The sequence below is a fragment of the Phalacrocorax carbo genome, chromosome 3 (assembly GCF_963921805.1).
Source record: "Phalacrocorax carbo chromosome 3, bPhaCar2.1, whole genome shotgun sequence".
NCBI lineage: Eukaryota > Metazoa > Chordata > Aves > Suliformes > Phalacrocoracidae > Phalacrocorax > Phalacrocorax carbo.
The window spans coordinates 105264377-105283770 of NC_087515.1; the positions used below are offsets into that span (position 1 = coordinate 105264377).

General features: G+C 35.3%; 1 protein-coding gene across 1 annotated transcript in view; it reads left to right on the forward strand.

Annotated features, from left to right (window-relative positions):
* Positions 1-19394, forward strand: part of CSMD1 (CUB and Sushi multiple domains 1) — a 1235979-nt gene that overhangs the window by 1182811 nt on the left and 33774 nt on the right. The window contains exons 55-57 of the mRNA XM_064447944.1: positions 8900-9088; positions 11811-11984; positions 16890-17072. Of these exons, the coding sequence (XP_064304014.1) occupies positions 8900-9088; positions 11811-11984; positions 16890-17072 (546 nt within the window). The remainder of the gene's footprint in view (positions 1-8899; positions 9089-11810; positions 11985-16889; positions 17073-19394) is intronic.

Consider the following 19394-nt stretch of genomic DNA (forward strand, 5'->3'; position numbering starts at 1 on the left):
GAGAGATTGAGACTTCTCCTCCAAAGATAAAGATAAAGAACTTTAAACCTAAGCAATTTTCCATCTATGATGTTATCAAGGATTCATATAAGTTGAGAAAAATATGTGGTTTGTTTGGTTTTGTTTTTCCAAAGTCAGAGGCCTTTGTGGAGACTTTTGCGTACTTTGAATGTTAGATATACCTAATCCGTTCATGTTGATAGCATGCTGAAGTCCTTCAGAAGTATAATTAGAACTTGACTAAGCTTCCTAAATGAAGAGGTGAGGTGCCATGGGAGATGCCATACAATGTCTGAAGTATTTACCTGAAGCTGGCAGAGATGACACAGGACTTAAAATTACTCTTGCACCTCTCTGGAGTGGCACCTGCCTGGAGATCAGGCACAGACATCTCAAATGGTAGTAGAAACATCTTTTGGGCCAACTGAATAAAGTTCCTCTCACATGTGAAAAACAATGCTCTGATTAAGAAAAAATATGAAGAGAAAGACTTTAAGACAAGTCCCCAGAGTTTGTACTATTAAGACAAAAGTTATTATGTTGGTACTACTTGTACATAGATGCCCACAAATGAATTTATGTATACATAATAGATCTAGATCTCATCTAGAGATTCTAGAGAACAACAACAGGTAAGTACTTTAGCTTTCTGATGCAACTGCTAGTGTAATGCCTGGGTTCATGCTGGGATGGAATAGGAAGAAGAGATTTCATATGTATCCAAGAGATAAAGACATGCTTTTAAAATTAGTTAATCTGGCATTCAAAAAGAGAAAAAGAGTGTTATTTTATGAAATTGGACCAACTCAGTTCAAAGCTTAAAAACAAACTAACTGCACGTTCATGGAATTTCTTTTAACATACTTCTTACTCCGTTTTTGTTTTAGCATGTTGTTAGCTAGTTAGTTATCAGAGCACTCTGGCAGAAATTCAGAGCACTCTGGCAGAAATTGTCCAATAGAATACATAAGAAAGACTACATTTTTTCTAACAATGAAAGAATATTTGACATGTTTATATGAATGGCAAATATTTTGGAATGTGATTAAGAGAGATGTGTGTCTTAGATTTTTATCTCACAAATGTGTGAACTATATACTTGGTTGAATCTATTAATGTTAGTTAGGGTCTCATTTATACTAAGATATTATTTAGTAAATTATTAGTTTTAATTTGCACTGTTATCAACAACATTCATGCTACATTAATTACAGTGAAAATTTCCTTGTTCTAGGTTCATCAGAAACATGCCAGAACTTTAGATTTTGGATAGATTTTAATAAAGTATGTAAAGCCACAAAACACTCTGCTTCCTAAATAAATATTTTAGTTTTACGGTTTACATGGCCAGAATTTCTATCATAAAATTGCTCTCCAACTGACCCCCATTGAAAAAATAACAATTAAAAAATCAATTTCTTATATATTTGAGACTTTTGCAAAGTGAAGTTTTAAGTTGATCAGTTCTTTGTTTTGGTTTTGTTTGGTTTGTTTGTTTGTTTTTCTTTACATTACTGAGCACTTGTCATTGTTGTGTATTGTTGGCTTTGCACTGAACTTTACTAAAATTCCATAGTCTTGCAATTTTGTAATCATACTTTCACAAGCAGTGCCTTTTTTCTATAGACAGAGTTTTTTAGAATTTGTTATAAAGTTGGACTGAATTCCCTACTCTTACTCAGTCTGAGCGCCCGTCCCTATAAATGTTCTAGATATCAACATTAATGCAATACTTTTCAAATAAAAAAGTTTAAAAACACAGTTGATCAGATATGAAAGTTTAAAAAAAGCAGCTTAACATTGTTTCTGTCAAGCAGAAAAAGAAAAAGAGAAAGAGAGAGTGGGAACAAAAATAAAATACTGTGAATTATGTACTTTTTGATGATCATTCAACTTTTTAACAGAAAACTGCCTAAAGGACTCTGACATGGTCTTTTCACTTCTATGTCCTCAAGGGTTTGAATCTACTCAGTGTGAGGTTCCAAAGTCATCAGGGCAGACTTAAAGCATTCTCCTACTTTTCTCAACAGACTAAATTGAGAGTGCCAGAATTCATTTCCCGTGTAACCCTTGACAGCTGTCATTGAGAGAAAGCAATCTCCGTCTACTCTCACCATAATTTACAACTGAGTCCCCAGGGTGAAAGGCAATCAGGGAAACTACTGCCTTAGTTCTGTATGCGGGCCAACTCAAACTCTTTTCTAAAGTACTCCTTACTTCAGCTCTTAGCAACAGCACACTTGTGTGTGTATATATATATTTATACATATATAAAAAAAAATATAAAAAATATATATATTTAAAAATCTATAGCTGATTTTAAATGGCACTGCAGGCATCACTTTGTTTGCTCTTTAGCATGAAGGATAGTATTCCCTTGCATAATCATTTGATAAAACTTCATGTATGATGCAAAGATTTTGTTGCACAGAGCACATGCTAAAATTATGCATTCAGTGGCTATCCTGCATTTTGCTAATCACTGAGTTGGCTAAACAGATACTACTGGTACAAGAATAAGAACACTGTATCACACAGACAAATTGAAACTTTGGGACTTTAATATAATCCTTGAACATTCCATATATGTTTCTGGTCTGCATCGAGAATTAAGTTTTTCTATTCTCCCTATTGTGTTTCAAAGATAATTCAGTTAGAATTGTTTTTGTGTAGCTTTAGGGCAGCATAGAGTAATGAAACAAAGTTCTTTTTTCTTAATTTCTAATACTGTTTTTTCAGAAGCGAACCTGGCAGGCTTGCCCATTAAACCAAAGTTTCAAATTTAAGCAGTTATATTTTATTTTGTTTTATTTTAATAATCTCAACTGTACTAAAAGAAAAGGGACAGCTGTTGTGAATGCTTGTTAGAAATTAAACCTAGGAAAATACTTGAGTAATCCATAAAATGGGAAGAATTTGTGAAAAGAATTGTATTTACGAACATGCAAAACCTTCAATAAATGTGAGAGTTTTGCTGTATGCTTCAGAATTTCTTCTATTTCAATCGACTATTCCAATACTAAAATTGGAAGAATTTGGCCAAATAGTTGAATGTTCTGTTTCAACAAAGCCAGTGTATATTTGAGTGCAATAACAATGATTTTTCAATAATTTTTAGTGGAAAAAATTTTTTGCTCTTTCTTTTGAATAAATTCTAAAATATCATTTCACTGTTCATTTTACTGCTTTTACAATATTTTTATCTGTGCAGTATTTCAGTGTTTATTTTTAAATAAAACAGTTTATCACATTGATCTAGAAATAAAATAAACATTCAGTATTATGGTTAAAGAAAGAGCACTTTCCTATGTTCTGTAGTTCTCACAATTCCCAGATGAGATTTCCACATGACTGATAGTCCATGAAGCCATGGCAAGTTGTCTGCATTTTTGCTCTGGAAGGCCTGGGTTTTTTTTAAGGTTTGTGCCTGTAGATGTCTAGTATCCTCCCCATTCCAGCAAAAGAGAATACCAGGACAGCTGCTGCATTTCTGTCCCTCACTCAGGACTTCAGGCAAGGCATTACTTTTCTCCTAGAGCAGTCCTTTCATGGAGGCACTGTGTCAACCATGCAGTGTTCTTCATGGTAAAGCAGTGGCAGAGCATTCATTCTGCTGTCACATAGACTCTCAGGAAAATGGCTTTTTAAAACGTTGGTGGTAGACAAGTTCTCATTTAGGATGTGATAATGCCTAAGCTCCTAATCAGCCTGAAGATTATCAAAGTGACTTCTTTTAAAGACTGTCTTGTGTTCTGGCGCTGGGTATTCTTTATTACTCCTCTTCATGGTTTGTTGGTTTGAAGAGTAGAAGATAAGATTTTTTATGGTCAGAAAAAAGTGAAAAAGGGTGTATGAGCCTCTAACATAGTCTTTAGTGCCTTCAATTACAGTGAACAGATTTGATTCCAGAAACTGCTCCTATAACTGTTTTATCCTGTTACTCCTTAATATAAAAAAAATATGGAAAGCTTCTGTGTATCAAAGATAATTTATAAACAAGCTTATATTTTATTATCAGTGGAAAACTGCCCAAAAGTCAGAAGCATGAAACTAGGGAAAAGTTTGGATTTATAGACAATCTTTTGATATAAAGGTATTGGACAAGCATAACAATGCTACAGTGCCCTCTTGCCAGAGCTGAAAGTAAGGTGCTGATATTAAGATCCTTTGTATCCTAGGAGTAGGGAAAGCAAAAGAAGCATAATGGCACTCTTGCAAATCCATGGTAACCCTCATTCAATGGGAATTAGGTTGCATGTGTATCTGTGTCAGTAACTTCAAGTCAGACAGACATGAAAGAGTAATGTAGAACACCAAAACATCACCTGTATACTGCTCAATATACACATAAAATATTTTTAAAATTTGAAATAACTGATAATATTTAACAGCTTATGATAATTGAAAGTTCAGAAATTGTATAGTAGAACATATACATTCTTGCTATACTTAGTGTTTTTAAACATGGGAAACACAGAAGGGTAACTTCCAATCTTGTGAGGGTGAGTCAAAGCTCTGTCTTGTATTCATTATTGTCCGATCTAGCTGAGCAGTGCAGAAACTGTCTTCCTAATAAAAGCATAAATTCAGACCTCTGTTTCAAAGCTTTTAGTTTAGACATTGTCATTATTTTATTTTGACTAGTTCTAAGGAACAAGAATAAAACAGTTTTTTTAAGGCAGCTAAACCCTGTATGTAGCTTTGTGAATTATTTAAAATTTAAATAGCAAAAAAAATTTGCTTGAACAGAATTAATGGTTTTTATGGTGTTTTATTTTCTTACCTGAACAGAATCAAACCAGAAAAAAGAATCATTTTTGGGAAAAGAAAAAGTTGGAATTATTGTAATTCAAACATTTCTATTTTCAAGGATTTGTGATAATAAGAGTTAAACCAAGGGCAAACCACCAATGCCACCTATGCTTTCCTCTGGCTTTCAATGCAAAAGATTACAGATGAAATATTTTGAAAGGACTGCATGTCACTCCAGGAATTATATCATTCTTATTCAAATATATAATTTTCAGTCTTCAAATTTACTCACCTCCAATTTTGGGGGGTTTGGGCTAGCTTTCATGTGGGAGCAAACTGACTGAAAATTAATGAAATGAAGTTGAAAATGAATGTGGAATTTTTTTATTTTAATGGTTTCACAAGCACTATTGTAACTTATTTTCAGTGATTCTGAACAATCATGTTATTTTAGCCTTTTTTACTATAAGTATAACCTGTTCGTATTTAATATATAGAGCCCTATAAAAGAAGTAAAAGGGCAAGGATCTTCATTCTCAGACAATAAAAAGTAAAAATCCCACCAGAAAATAAACTAAAAATATAAATTGCATGGAGGAATAGTCTTGCAAGAAATTTTGAGATCACAAGAAATTAAGTTAGGTAAACAAACAATATGAATCTTGTCCTATAGCTTGGAAAAAAATCCTATAATATGTGTTTGCATATAAATTTCCACTAGTTTTGTGTTTTCATTTATGAAATCTCACTGTAAAAGTGTATGTTCTGGCACATGGCCGATTTCAAATGCTGTAGTACTGAATTAAAACAAAGGTGGATAATATTAAATGCAGGCTTCTAAACATGTGCCCATACTGTGGATCTGTGTAAGTGCAGCAAGGAGTCCTAGTTGCACCAGGATAAGATTTCTAATACAGAAAAGTTTTAATTATGATTGATGAATTGATATTAATTCACATTTGAAATATTAAAGGTTTTTTTGGCTTTTTATTCCACAGGATTTTTATAGCCATGAAACACAATTAGCTTCCATACTTTTTTAACTGTATAAAGATTATTTAAAGAAAGAGCTGATCTTGCTGCCAATCAAGATGGTTGCTAAAATAGGTGGATATCAGTGGAATGGAAAAATGGTTTTTTGGTGTAGTTACTTTTTGGTATGCAGTTTAATTGCAAAATGGCGTACTGATTAGGGCATGGGCATAGGTCTCAGAAGACCTGAGTTCAGTTCTGCAGCAGTACAAATATTCCATACAACCTTAGGCATCAGTCTGTGAGATGATATTGTGCTATCGCAAAGTTGGTGATTAAAACTGCATTACCATGTAGCAGCAATTTTAGCTAAACAAAGATTGTGAAACATTCATTTCTGCATTTGGAATTAAACACATCTACATTTTTAAACTAAACAGTGCCTGGGCATGGAAACTTAATTGCCTCTACTAAGAAGGCTCTCCAACAGGTTTTTCATTTGAACCAAGCAGCGCATCCACAGGAATTGTTCAGAGCATGGTTCAGGAGGTAGCATGGGCAGCAGGACCATTCCTGATGAGCAGTTCAGAGAAATTCACCTGAGTCTGGAGGGCAGCAGAGTGCAACAGCATAGACATGGCCATTGTCTGCTGGCCTCATGTCAGAGAACAAGTGCTTGTATTCTTCACTTCATATTGATACAGATGCAGCTTCAAATGTTAAGCATATACATATGTGGAGAGATTGAGTTTAAGGATATGTTTGTACAAAACAACTTATAACTATGCAGAGGATGCAGGCTACTTCCAAAAGCAGAAGCTTTACAGCAGCATCTACACAGCACTATGCCACATCTAATTGCCTAAGAAACAGGATTAATTGGGATCCAGCACGCATTGCTTCTGGGAGACGTGCTAGTTTCTGTAACAAAGGATTGCACTGTGAATACAAACATATGAGCTCATTCAGATCTAACTTAATATTTTGGTAGGGCTTCATGTCAGTGGGCTGTATGTTTTACAAACTTTCACTTGTGTTTCTGTTCTGTGGTGATAGGTATATTGCCAGTGAAAGAATTAGACTTAGTTGGCAGGCATTAGTAATAATGGAAAAAAGCAGTAACAAAGAATGAAATATATAATTTTTTGTGTAATGTACAAAGAATAAAGCATTTTCTCTTGATAGTACTCTTAAATATAGATTCCCCAGAAGCAGGAATGTTCAGATTTCTTCAAAGCAAGTACAGAGACACAGACTTCCACATCTAAATCTTTCACAACTTCCAAAGGGCAGTGAGATTTTAGGTCTTTGCATTTTTCCCACTCATATGGGACAGAAAAAAAGTCAGGAGGTAAAAAGGTATTTGCTTCTGTCAGTGAAATCCCAGTGTAAACACATATTTATTTAACCTGCACATATCTGATTTATGTATGAAATTTTTAAGGTTATAAGACAAAGTTTAAATAAATGTTGGGAGTATGAAATCTAAGATAAACTCCTATAATGTAATCTAAGTGTAACTCCTTTGGTGAATTATTTGATAGGATTCAGCATAAAACAGAATGGGAATAGTTTCAATTAGGAGACTAGCTTTACTACTCCTCAGGGAAGAAAAAAAAAACAAAAAGCAGGTCTTTTCCATTAACTATGTCTCTTCATCAGTCTAGATAATGCCTTACTAATACTTTATACACATCATTGTAATACCCAATGTTTTTCAAATGTATTTTGCTTTGCTGTGCAATTTTGTCTTCAGTGTTTTTAATAACAATGGTGAATAGGTTTGCTTCATGCCGAAGAGTGTTCTGCCTTTCCCCTCACCCCCAAATATTTTTTGGTAAATAATTTTTATGAAGGAAAAATTTTGATTCATATGGGATGTTCTTTAGACCTAGGTATATGCTTGTCTAGAATCCACTGCAAAACTGAAATAATGAAGAATTAATACTCTTAAGATTGTGCCTTTTAAAAAAGAAAGATAAATAAAAGCAATTTTAACTGTCTTTCACCAAAAATTAAATTTTAGGATGTTAATGGTTCTTTAAAATCCTGGTATTTCTTAGCTGATTGAATGAAATATTCTTTCAGTGAATGAACATTTGCAAAAGCTAACTTGTTCTAGTGTATTAGCTAATCAGTAAATTTAAATTATATGTGTGATAAAACTTAACCTTTTGAAAAAATTATGATTCAGGAGTAAAAAACAATGCATTAATGACTCTGTATGTCTTAACTCTAAAATTATAATGCTCTCTGACATTCTTCTCCACTGGTTTCTTTTTCGTGAAAATTAATTTGAACTAAATGGCGTACTTGAAAGCTAAACTCCTGGAATTGATGGGCTGTAATTTATAATACTAATATTTTAAGTCTTTATTTATTTATACCATTATGTTTAGAGTGAGGACAGGGGAGGGGTGGAGGGGGCATTTATAACTTTTCAGACAGCTTTTAGTTTAATAGCCAGCAAAGTTGGAAGTTTGCAATGGAGATGTATATGCATCCATAAGGATTGGGGAGGGCAGATATACCTTATATAAAAACCAAACTGTCACCACAAAACCCATATTTTTTTAGGTTTTTAACTGCTATCTGAAAAATAACTTCATGCTTTTTGGTGCTTACCCTCACTCCCACTCCACTATCACATATTTGTTTTTTCACCATCTTCCTTCTTCTGTTCTACACATTAATAGCAGAAAATGTTCTTGTTAATGTTGGAAGCAATTTTTCTTATGAAAAGAAATTAAGAATAACAAATGGTAAAGTGTTATTTAAACTAGGTCCTGGTTTGATTTTTATCTGGTTTCCTTCACAGGAATTCTTTCTTTTTGCATTTTTTTGCAAAAAAAAAAATTGCAAAAAAGACCAAACTAAGCTTACCAAGAGAATGTTAAAAAATTCCTCCAATTTCTCGTTTATATTCAAACTACTTGTGTGTCCAAGACTACTCCAAGAACTAGACTAAAATCATAGTATCACTTTCAAAGATAAAAGATCTAGAAACTTACTTAGGCATATCTGCATATCTGATATTTAATTCAAATAAAAAACACAGAGGATATCCAATGGACCACAGTCATAAGCTGCTAGTGAAGTAACAAAAAAATTACTGCTACACTTTATTTATGACATTGGTATCATGCATGAGTGTTGAACACTGTTTGTCTTACAGTGGTGAACTGTTCTGATCCTGGCTTTGTGGAAAATGCAATTCGGCATGGACAGCAGAATTATCCTGAAAGTTTTAAATATGGAACAAGTGTGGCATATCATTGCAAGAAGGGCTTTTATCTGTTGGGCTCATCTGCTTTGACCTGTAAAGCTAATGGCTTATGGGATAGATCGCTACCAAAGTGTTTGTGTAAGTATTCAGTTGGATTAACATTGAAGAGTAGTGCATGATTTTTAGTCATGATATTCAGCAAAAAGTGTCCTCATCTATTGAGGAACAAACTGAAAGTTGGGATCAACATATTGCAAATTGTATAGCTTAGTAAGAAAACATTAAGACAAGATGTCGTGCAACTTGTCATTACTAAAAATGGGTTTAGAGGAAACTGTGGAGCTATTATTTCAAATGCCAGAAAGTTAAGATTAATTTCCCTTTTGGTGTATTGTTAAGATATCTGAAAAACTAGGGAAATCTAAAATTATTATTTATATGTTATCATTTAGATTGATAGTCTAAGACCATTAATGCTTACCTCAGAATTATTTTTTTCAGATGTATTGAAGCGTGTATGTGAGAACAAATCTATGAAATGTGCAGCAAAATTTTGCTCAAGAGGGTCTTCTCATAACATCAGTTCATACTTCCTCCATCACTTTTTCCTCAGAGAGGGAGGAAATCTTCTGATGTTTCCTATAATCAATTCAGTGAGCTTCAGAAAATAACAGTTTGACTCACTTTCATTTTCCATTGAGATATTTTTCTTCTCTGATCACTATTTATTTCCTGACATTAGGTTTCTGAATTGTAATTCAATTATAGGAAACAAAAAATGAAATGAAAGTATATTTTAATTTGCAAACATGTCAGATTAAAGTTTTTCCATTACAGGACTCTGATTTTTACTTAAAAGTGTTATTTTATGAATTTACACTTATATACCAATCAGATCAATATATGTAACAAGGTTAGTGAATTTTTCTTTTTTACGCTTGCTTTCTTCCTGTTGATGTTATTTATCTAATATCCACATGACCCAAGCAGTTTTGATTTGTTTTTCACAACAATCTATGCTTTCAGTATCTGTCAATAAGAGTATAATCTTTCAAATGAGCCTGAGAGGTGCCTACATTCCTCAGTTGCCTACATTCCTCAGTTACCTACATTAGTGGCTGCTGCTAATTTGCTGCTGATGGACTGAAACATTATCTGAATCTTAAATATCACCAGGACAAATTTGACAGTCTGTCCCCTAAGAAAAACTCAGTGACATGAACAGAGCTCTTCCTATGAGAAAGACCTGTTTATCTATTCACAGATTAAGTCACTCAGAGTTTTTTTCAAGTACTGTGAGAGAGATTTAATTTTGAAATGTTATCAGTGATAATATCTCTTTTTTTCAAACATAATATTGCTTTTGGTGATAGGGCAGAGTCCTTGGAAAGGCAGGTGAGATAAATATTGAACCCAAAGTGGACACAATGTTTACCACAAACAATTCTAGTTCAAAAGTAAAAAAATAGAAATACACTACTCTTTTACATGCATGACAACACCTGTAAGTGCCATTGCTTACAAATGGATGCTTCTTTTCTTCTTCATAAACTGGGAAAATTTCATGCTGCTCACTACAAATCATTATACAGCCACATTGAGGTGACTTATGTATGATTTTCTTCAAAATACTCTGGTCACCCACTGCAGCTTCTTCCAGAATTGTGGCAGGACTAGCATTTGCATGGTACCGAAGCAAGCTCATTAAGGCAACTGATCTGGCTGAAAACTAAGCACTGTTTTTTTTTTTTTTTTCTTTTTTTCCTGGGAGTACTCCTCAGCCAGATCACTGTCCTGATTTGGTTTACCATTTGCTACATGAATGCTTAAGCCAGCCCAAGAAAAGCAAGAGAAACACACAGCAGTGAAAGTACAGTGCTCAGGATCACGCCTTTTGGGAGAAATCCATTGTGCAGTCAATTTAACATTATAATGGTACTCAGTATAACACAAATCATTTTGATGTCTGTCAAGAGTAACAGTCATCAGAATAGCAGCCTTTTCTTTCTAAAAATGTATTGGCTAATAGATCATTCATTCAAGTAACTTATAAAGTTGCTCAAGTTCAATTGCTCTGCTTAAGTTCTGCCTGAGTTGTGTGACTGTTTACTGAAGTTATGTAAAAACGTATTTTCTTTGGGTTTTTTTCCCTACTGGATGACCTAAGTTTTACACACATAGCATTCAGAATTTGATTTCTAGTTCACCTTAAGATGACTTATATTTCCTCATATAACTGACCCAAACTACTTGTTTGCGAATTATTCTGTACCAAAATGTTTTTCTTAATTTCTTCTCAAACAAAATGTACACCTTAATGTAAACATAAATATGATTCAGAATTTACAAAAATTATCAGTAATCCATTTTTTCTAGCTCATTTTAGTGCAACACATTGCTATAATAATACTACAGATGAAGATTTTTATTTCTCTATACTGCCTAAACTGCATGTAGTTATTTTCTATATATGATCAAGCTACTTACCATTATCATATCTGTAATATACACACACATTGCAACACTAACCTTATATGGTTTCTTCTTCCTCAACCTTAACAGAAAAAGATGTGTACTATTTGTAGCGAAGGACACTGTACAGAAATGAATGAGGAAAGAGAGCTCTGAATATTTTCAGGGAAAGTCTAACCTGGATGGGTTAGTTTTACATGTAGTTTTATGTTTGATCTTACAAATGACCAGTAAATCATCTATAGCCATAAGAAAACTAAGATATGAAGGAGCTGAAATCCAGAGAGAAGTTTATGTTGTGTGGTAACAGCCTCATTTGTATAGGTTATAATAGTTTTTTTCTGTGACATGAAAACATCTTATAAAATTGTGCTCTTTCTTCTTTTAGCCATTTCTTGTGGACATCCTGGGGTACCTGCCAATGCAGTCCTTTCAGGAGACAAATTTACATATGGCTCCATAATTCACTATTCTTGCACAGCGGGTCGAAGGCTCATAGGAAATTCTACTCGGGAGTGCCAAGAAGATAGCCACTGGAGTGGGACTCTCCCTCACTGCTCAGGTACTCGTACCATCCATCATCTGAATGTCACTTTGTAATTACATCAAAAAGCTATTCTCAAGCAATTTTTAACTAGAGTCAGGTATTTGTTGTTTCCTTTCCAAGTATCTTTTTATTTCACCGATAGCCACTCAGCCAAATTATAGCCGTTTATTGAAATATTCCCATATATTTTCTCATTCTCCTTGTCATTACTTTATAACTTTACTCCTTAGCTAGATGTTATAGTTGTGTACTGCATTATATAGAAGCCACAAAACACTATTTAAAACCTGATAGAGTTCTGCTTAAAAAGGGTGCACTTATTAAATTTTATTTTTATGAACACTGTTTTGTGTAAACAAAGGTTGTCACATAGGAAAATGTTGATTAAAAACCACCACTGCAGAAGTATGAGATAGTAAACTTCATACATTAAGTACCTCTTTTCACTTAAGAAATATTCTTTATTAGTACCACAATGTGCAAATACCATAAACCTTTGCAATGTTCTTGGTGCTGTCTGGAAGTACAGGCACAGTTTATTCTCCCCTAGACTTACTATGCAGATTTAGAAGAAGCCATGACACAGTTTTGTTGAAGTCAAAGGCTCAGATAAGGATTGGCTGCTAAGGTCATCCACAGTGCATTAAAAAGTCTCATAAGGGAAACAAGTCTACACACTTCAGTATAAAAAGAAACAGAGACCTGACAGGTTTCAGAAGAAGATTTCCTAATGAGAAAATTGTTGCATAATTACACATTATAGAATCTTCTTATAACTTCCCCTATGCAATTGGACATGCTCACTGCTGGGCTTATCTGATTCAATGTGGTTCAATTCAGATTTTAGCTAATTTCAATAGGTGTAAGGTATATAAATTCTGTACTTTGAAAAGGCTCCAAATAAGTGTTCATTGAAAATGGTCCATTCATAGGCTGATTCTAAGCAAGGATGCTAAGCAGAATTTGAAACACTGAGGAAAGGAAGTGAATTTAAATCACTAATGTTTATTTACTGCTGTCTGCTGTTCAAGGAGGAAAGAGTTTCCTTAGTCTTCTCACACCACTAGATCTCACTGCCATCATAGTCTCTATGCCTAGATGTGAAAGGAATCTCTGCAGCACAATCATATGGATAGTTTCCACACAGAATTTGCCTTTCTTGCTTATCTTAATCCCACATTTATGTCACTTTCACCTTTTTATCCAGTATAAAATGCCAGACCTGAGATTGAACTAAGATATTAAAATTTCTAAGGTCAGAGCACTCTAGTGCTGTTCCTGGTATTTAGTTTTGGTAGCAGGGGTCTACAGGGTTGGCTTCTGTGAGAAGCTGCTAGAAGCTTCACATGTGTTTGACAAAGCCAATGCCAGCCGTCTCCAAGCCAGGCCCACTGCTGGCCAAGGCTGAGCCTATCAGTGAGGGTGGTAGTGCCCCTAGGATAACATATTTAACAAGGGAAAAACTTGCTGTACAACAGCAACTGCAGCAGTCAGAAGAGAGGAGTGAGGCTGTGTGAGAGGAACAGCCCTGCAGACACCAAGGTCAGTGAAGAAGGAGGGGCAGGAGGTGCTCCAGGCACCAGAGCACAGATTCCCCTGCAGCCCCTGGTGAAGACCATGGTGAGGCAGGCTGTGCCCCTGCAGCCCATGGAGCAGATACCCACCTGCAGGCCTTTGAAGCAGGTGGATGTGCCCAAAGGAGGTTGTGACGCTGCGGGAAGCCTGGGCTGGAGCAGGCTCCTGGCAGGATCTGTGACCCTGTGGGTTCCCACGCTGGAGCACTCTAGTCCTGAAGGACTGCACCCTACGGAAGGGGCCCCAAGCTGGAGCAGGGGAAGAGTGTGAGGAGGAAGGATCAGCAGAAACAACATGTAATGAAGTGACCGCAACCCCCATTCCCCGTCCCCCTGCACCGCTCAGGGAGAGGAGGTAGAGGAAATCAGGAGTGAAGTTGAGCCCGGGAAGAAGGGAGGCAGGTGTTTTAAGATTTAGGTTTTATTTTGTCATTACCCTACTCTGAGTTGATTGGTAATAAGTTAAATTAATTTTTTTCCCCAAGTTTGGTCTGTTTTGCCTGTGATGGTAATTGGTGAGTGACCTCCCCCTGTCCTTATCTCAACCCATGAGTCTCTCATTACATTGTCTCTCCCCTGTCCAGCTGAGGAGGGGAGTGATAGAGCAACTTCGGTGGGCACCTGGCGTCCAACCAGGGTCAACCTAGCAGAATTGCCCACTACAGGTGAAATCTCATGCTGATAGAAAGAAATCTTAATCACTAACAGTTCAGACTTTTATTGATGTCAGTCCTGAATATGATATATTTTTATAGACTCTTAGATTTTTAAACACTGTAGCTAACTCCTATGATGGGGAAAATATGTCTAGTGTAACTAAAACATTGTTACTGATGCAGAATTTAATTTTCTAAGTTTGAACATGATATGACACCATCTTGAGAGGAAGGCGATTCCTTGGGAAAATGAGAAATCTCTCTCTGTTAACTCAATTTAAAAAAAACCAAACAAAAACTCCCAAACAGCCAAAAAACCCTAAAAAGGTGTCTCATTCCTCTAACACATTTAGATTTCAAAAATAAATATACTTTCCAAGTTAGGTATTCAGGAGATTACTCCATTAAAAAACAATAGGAATAATTTGTATTCATAATGTCAATGAAAGAATTATTGTGCCCAGGACAACTGAGACAGTTAATTGGTTTTATACTTAAGGGATATGAAAAACAGTCCCAATATAACACTTGTAATCTGTAGTCTGTTTCTGCAAGGGGTTTATTTATTATATATTAACATATTAATATATGTTTGAATGCATGATTGTATAAATACGATCTCAGGGTTTTGTTGCCACCTGGGACCTGCTGCAATGATGGACACTTGTATCTTATGAGTTAAGTGATAGCTGAGATTTTTGTTTAAGATCACTCACTCATTTTTCAGTAATGGATATGTAGCCATCTACACTGCTAAATAAAAAAGGGCATACACCTTTATAATACTTCAGCTGCCTTTGTCTATACGCTCTGACTATAAAGTTGCATGGCTCCAGTTTAAACTTTCTCCAAGACAAAGCTAGGTGTGTCAAAGGAAAAAAATTCTGGTCATTCAACTGGAATAATCCCCTCAGCAAGGTCCCAAAGCAAAGTGGGACATAATCAGAATTTTACAATAATAGATCCTTCTGCCCTGAACAATTCCTGCAGTCCTTGCATTCGCAAGCCAAATTGTGTGCCACAAACCTGTTTCATGCTGTAAACATGCCACAGTGGTAGCCTGACTCACAGCCCTCATGTTAATTTCACACATCTTAAACTACAAAAATGTCTGTGAAATAGTAATGTCTTAGAGTAAGGGGAAGCAAACGGCACCCAGAGGCCACATCTGGACAGTTTACTGAACAGTGCCAGGTCATAGGTCACGGATGCTAGTACTTGATCACCTAGACCATTATGCTCTTAGAATTGTCCACCCATCCTAACTAGCACTCCATCACACAATGCACAAATACTTTGCAAGTTGGTGGTGTGCTGGAGATCATTCTCAACAGCCACTATGGATCCAGACACCCTGTTTTGCAGAATGAGTTTAACTCTATAGATGTGAACAGAATATACCAGCTGGCTTAAAGACACTCACGCTGTTTACAAGCGTGTATGTAGAAAAGGAAACCTAGGTCCAAATGCCATAGGGCAGGGTGACAAGGACAATTTATTCTAGAAGGAGCTAGTACTAAGCAAAGTGGACACAACTGAAGCCCACAAGTTAGCCTTGAATTCAGGAACTGTGTCTTTGTCTCCTTTTATAAGGAAGTATGATTGTATCCAAAGTGTCTGTCTCAAACTTGTTAAACGAAAACCTTATGCAACATACTTTCTAGCTTTAGAAAAACTTAATTTCTAGAATAAAAGTTTGAGTTTTCTCAGTATTTTGCTACTGTTATTCTGTTTTTCAAGACTTTTTCCTTCATCATTCCTTTCATCTTCATGTAAGAAGATATAGACTTCAGCCTATGGAATTATTTAAGCATATTTTAAAAAAAAGAAAAACAAAAAAACCCAAACCATAGTTTTAATAGAAATTCAGTCTGGATGTATGACTTAAAAATGGAGAACAAAGGATAATGTTGCTATCAACCACAATTTAGACACAGAGGGATTTAGGAGAGATTCAATTTTATGTTAAAATTTATAATAAATTATTGATACTGAGACCATACTTCCTTGACCATCTTGGGTAGCATTTCCTGTAGCAGCCTCGTTACCTGATAAGGCAGTTGACTGGTTCATCAGGCCTATAATGACATGTTTGAGTGGTCTGTTTTGCAGCATCTTCTTTCTTTTCTAACACTGTAAGAAATACTTGCATAGGAATTTAAAGGATAAGGAAAATTATGAGGTGTCCTTTCCATTCTTGACAGGCACAGAGGGCCAGGTACCACTTAGTCTTTTCTGTGGATATATGTATTTCAAATATATTTCTTAAGAAACTTGAATATGGTTCTTTTCACTCTCGCTGTTGTCTAATTTTTGTTATTAGAAGTTATTACTAGCAAAGAAGTTGAACAATAAAATACAATGTGTAGAAAATGTAATTTATGTCAAAAGGAAAACAAATGTGACTGACAAAAAAATGTTGGGTGTGCTTCCTGTGTTCACAATTATGTTTTATCTTTTATTTATATCACATTCTTTGTTTAGGTCTGTGTAAGTCTCAAACAAGAAGTACGCTAAAAAGACATGTTTTCACCTTTGGCTTGGTTTCACATCCTCGCACTGGGGGAAAAGTGATTAATTATAATAGAAATAATGCAGTTAGTACTACGATTTGCAAGACAGTATTTTCACTACCACTACATTTGCATGTAAATACTCTGCCAATAATTCTGCCCTATTGTGTTTTACAGGAAATAATCCTGGCTATTGTGATGATCCAGGAGTACCAGCTCATGGGTCTAGACTAGGGGATGAGTTCAAAATAAAAAGTCTGCTACGTTTCTCATGTGAAATGGGTTATCAGCTGAGAGGATCTGCAGAACGAACATGCCTGTTTAATGGTTCCTGGTCAGGTATACAGCCTGTGTGTGAAGGTAGGTATTGACATGATCAGCATTTATGACATCATTGAGTGACATTTACTAATGACATTTTATACTTTAATTAAAAAGTTTCATGACAGAAATATGTTTTCATACTGCTCTGCAGAAATTTGATATAAAAGAGTTACAAACAGTCCACGTTTTGCTTGAAAGCTGAAATCTAAACTGATAAAGTTTTGGAGCATATATTTCTAAGAAGATTCTGAGAAAATAATTCTAGTTAAACAAAAAATAAGCCTGAAAATAGATAATATATACCCAATTTAAATGTAAAATTTAACAAATGCTTCTGATTGAAGATATGAAAATGGAGTGATAAATCATCATTCATCTTCTAACAAGACAATATTTAGTCTTCTCATTCTATGCAATGTCTACACATCAGGGACTGAACAGATGATAAATATTTTATTCTTAACTAAGTATAAGTTAATGTATATTTCTCCACACAAGTTAGACTAATTTTTTATGAGATATACTATTTTTATGCTAGCTTTTTCAGCAACAGAGAATATTTCTGGAAGTAACATTTAAGAATAAGATAAATAAGATAATATAAATAAGATAAAAAATATAATAAAAAATTTTTACACTCTTTATGCAGTCAGAATTGTAAAGAAATAATGTAAGACTAGATGGAAGATAGAACAAAATATTTTTAATTCATTGTGGTTTTTCATCTGCAGATTTCATCACAGTATCATCTAACAGTTGTTCTTTTGCAGTATTCTTCAGCTCAGACTAACCTTCTGTCGGTGTAGATATCATCATAACTGTAAGAAAGTGGCAGTATTTCCAGCAGAAAATTGAAGTTTTGCAATGTCCTTTCTTCTTCCCTGGCATGAAGATATTAAGCATAGTAGGACAGCAGCACTCAGTGGCAATTAACAGTGTTTGAAATGCCTCTGTTTTTTCATTCATTCATTTTATTTTTCTATTCTCCTTAATATTTTCTTGTTCAGTATAAATAAAGATTAGATTAGCAAGATAATACCTCTTCACCCCGACAAGTTGAAGTTCCAACCTACAATGTTTCTGTCTTCAGTATTTGAAATTTTTATACATAAAAAGTGAATAACACTTCATTAAAACAAAGGCATTTAGGTATTATTCCAAACAGCAGTAATACTCAGAGTAATTTTTAGTTGGAAAACTGTGTTTATTATAATGAATTCTATAATCTGTAACTATTAGATTCTAACCATTAGATTCTAACTATTATGCTGGAGACCATCCATCTAGGGGTTGTGGTAGACAAGTTGAACAAAATCAGCAATGTGCCCTTGCTGTAAAGAAGGTTAATGGTATCCCAGGCTGTTTTAGGGGGGAAGTGATCCTTCCCCTCTACTCAGCACTGGCAAGGCAGCGTCTGGAGTGCTGGGTCCAGTTCTGGGCTCCTCAGTACTAGAGACATGAGTTTACTAAATTGAGTCCAGCAAAGGGCCATGAAGATGATGAACAGACTAAAGCATCTCTCCTCTGAGGAAAGGCTGAAAGAGCCAGGACTGTCCAGATTAGGGAAGAGAAGGCTCAGAGGAGATCTTATTAACCTATATAAAAATCTGAAGTCAGGGTGCACAGAAGATGGAGTCAGGCCCTTTTCAGTGGTGCCAAGTGACAGGACAAGAGGCAATGGGTACAAACAGAAGCACAGGAGTTCTGTCTGAACATCAGGAAACACTTTTCCTGTGAGGCTGACTGAGTGCTGGCATAGGTTGCCCAGAGACGTAGTGGAGTTTGCATCTTTGGAGACAGTCAAAAGCCATCTGGATATGGTTCTGGGCAATGGGTTTTTTGGGACCCTCCTTGATCACATTACCTGCAAAGGTCCTTTTCAGTCTAAACTGTTCTGTGATTCTTTGTTTCTGTGATTCACACAAATACGAAGATTTGGTCATTGCTCTCAGAATGTAATAAATTGAGTTAAGCAAATATGAGGAAATACAATAAATATTATAAGTAGTGTAAGGATTATTTTACAGTCAACTACTGTCAAATTATAATTTAGTCAAATGTTAAGCATATGCAGACTTCTTGTCTTTGCATAAAGTCCATAAATACATTTAGCCTTAGTGAATACGTCCAGGCTTTCCTAATGCAGCTCAGTCTTGTGCCTTGACCAGTATCTGCACATGGGCTTTAATTTGTTTTATTAGTTTTATCATGGAATCATAGAATGGTTTGTGTCAGAAGGGACCTTTAAAGATAATCTAGTCCAACCTCCCTGCCATGGACAGGGACATCTTCCAGTAGATTATGTTGCTCAAAATCCCACCCAGCCTGACTTTGAACACTTCCAGGGATGGGTCATCC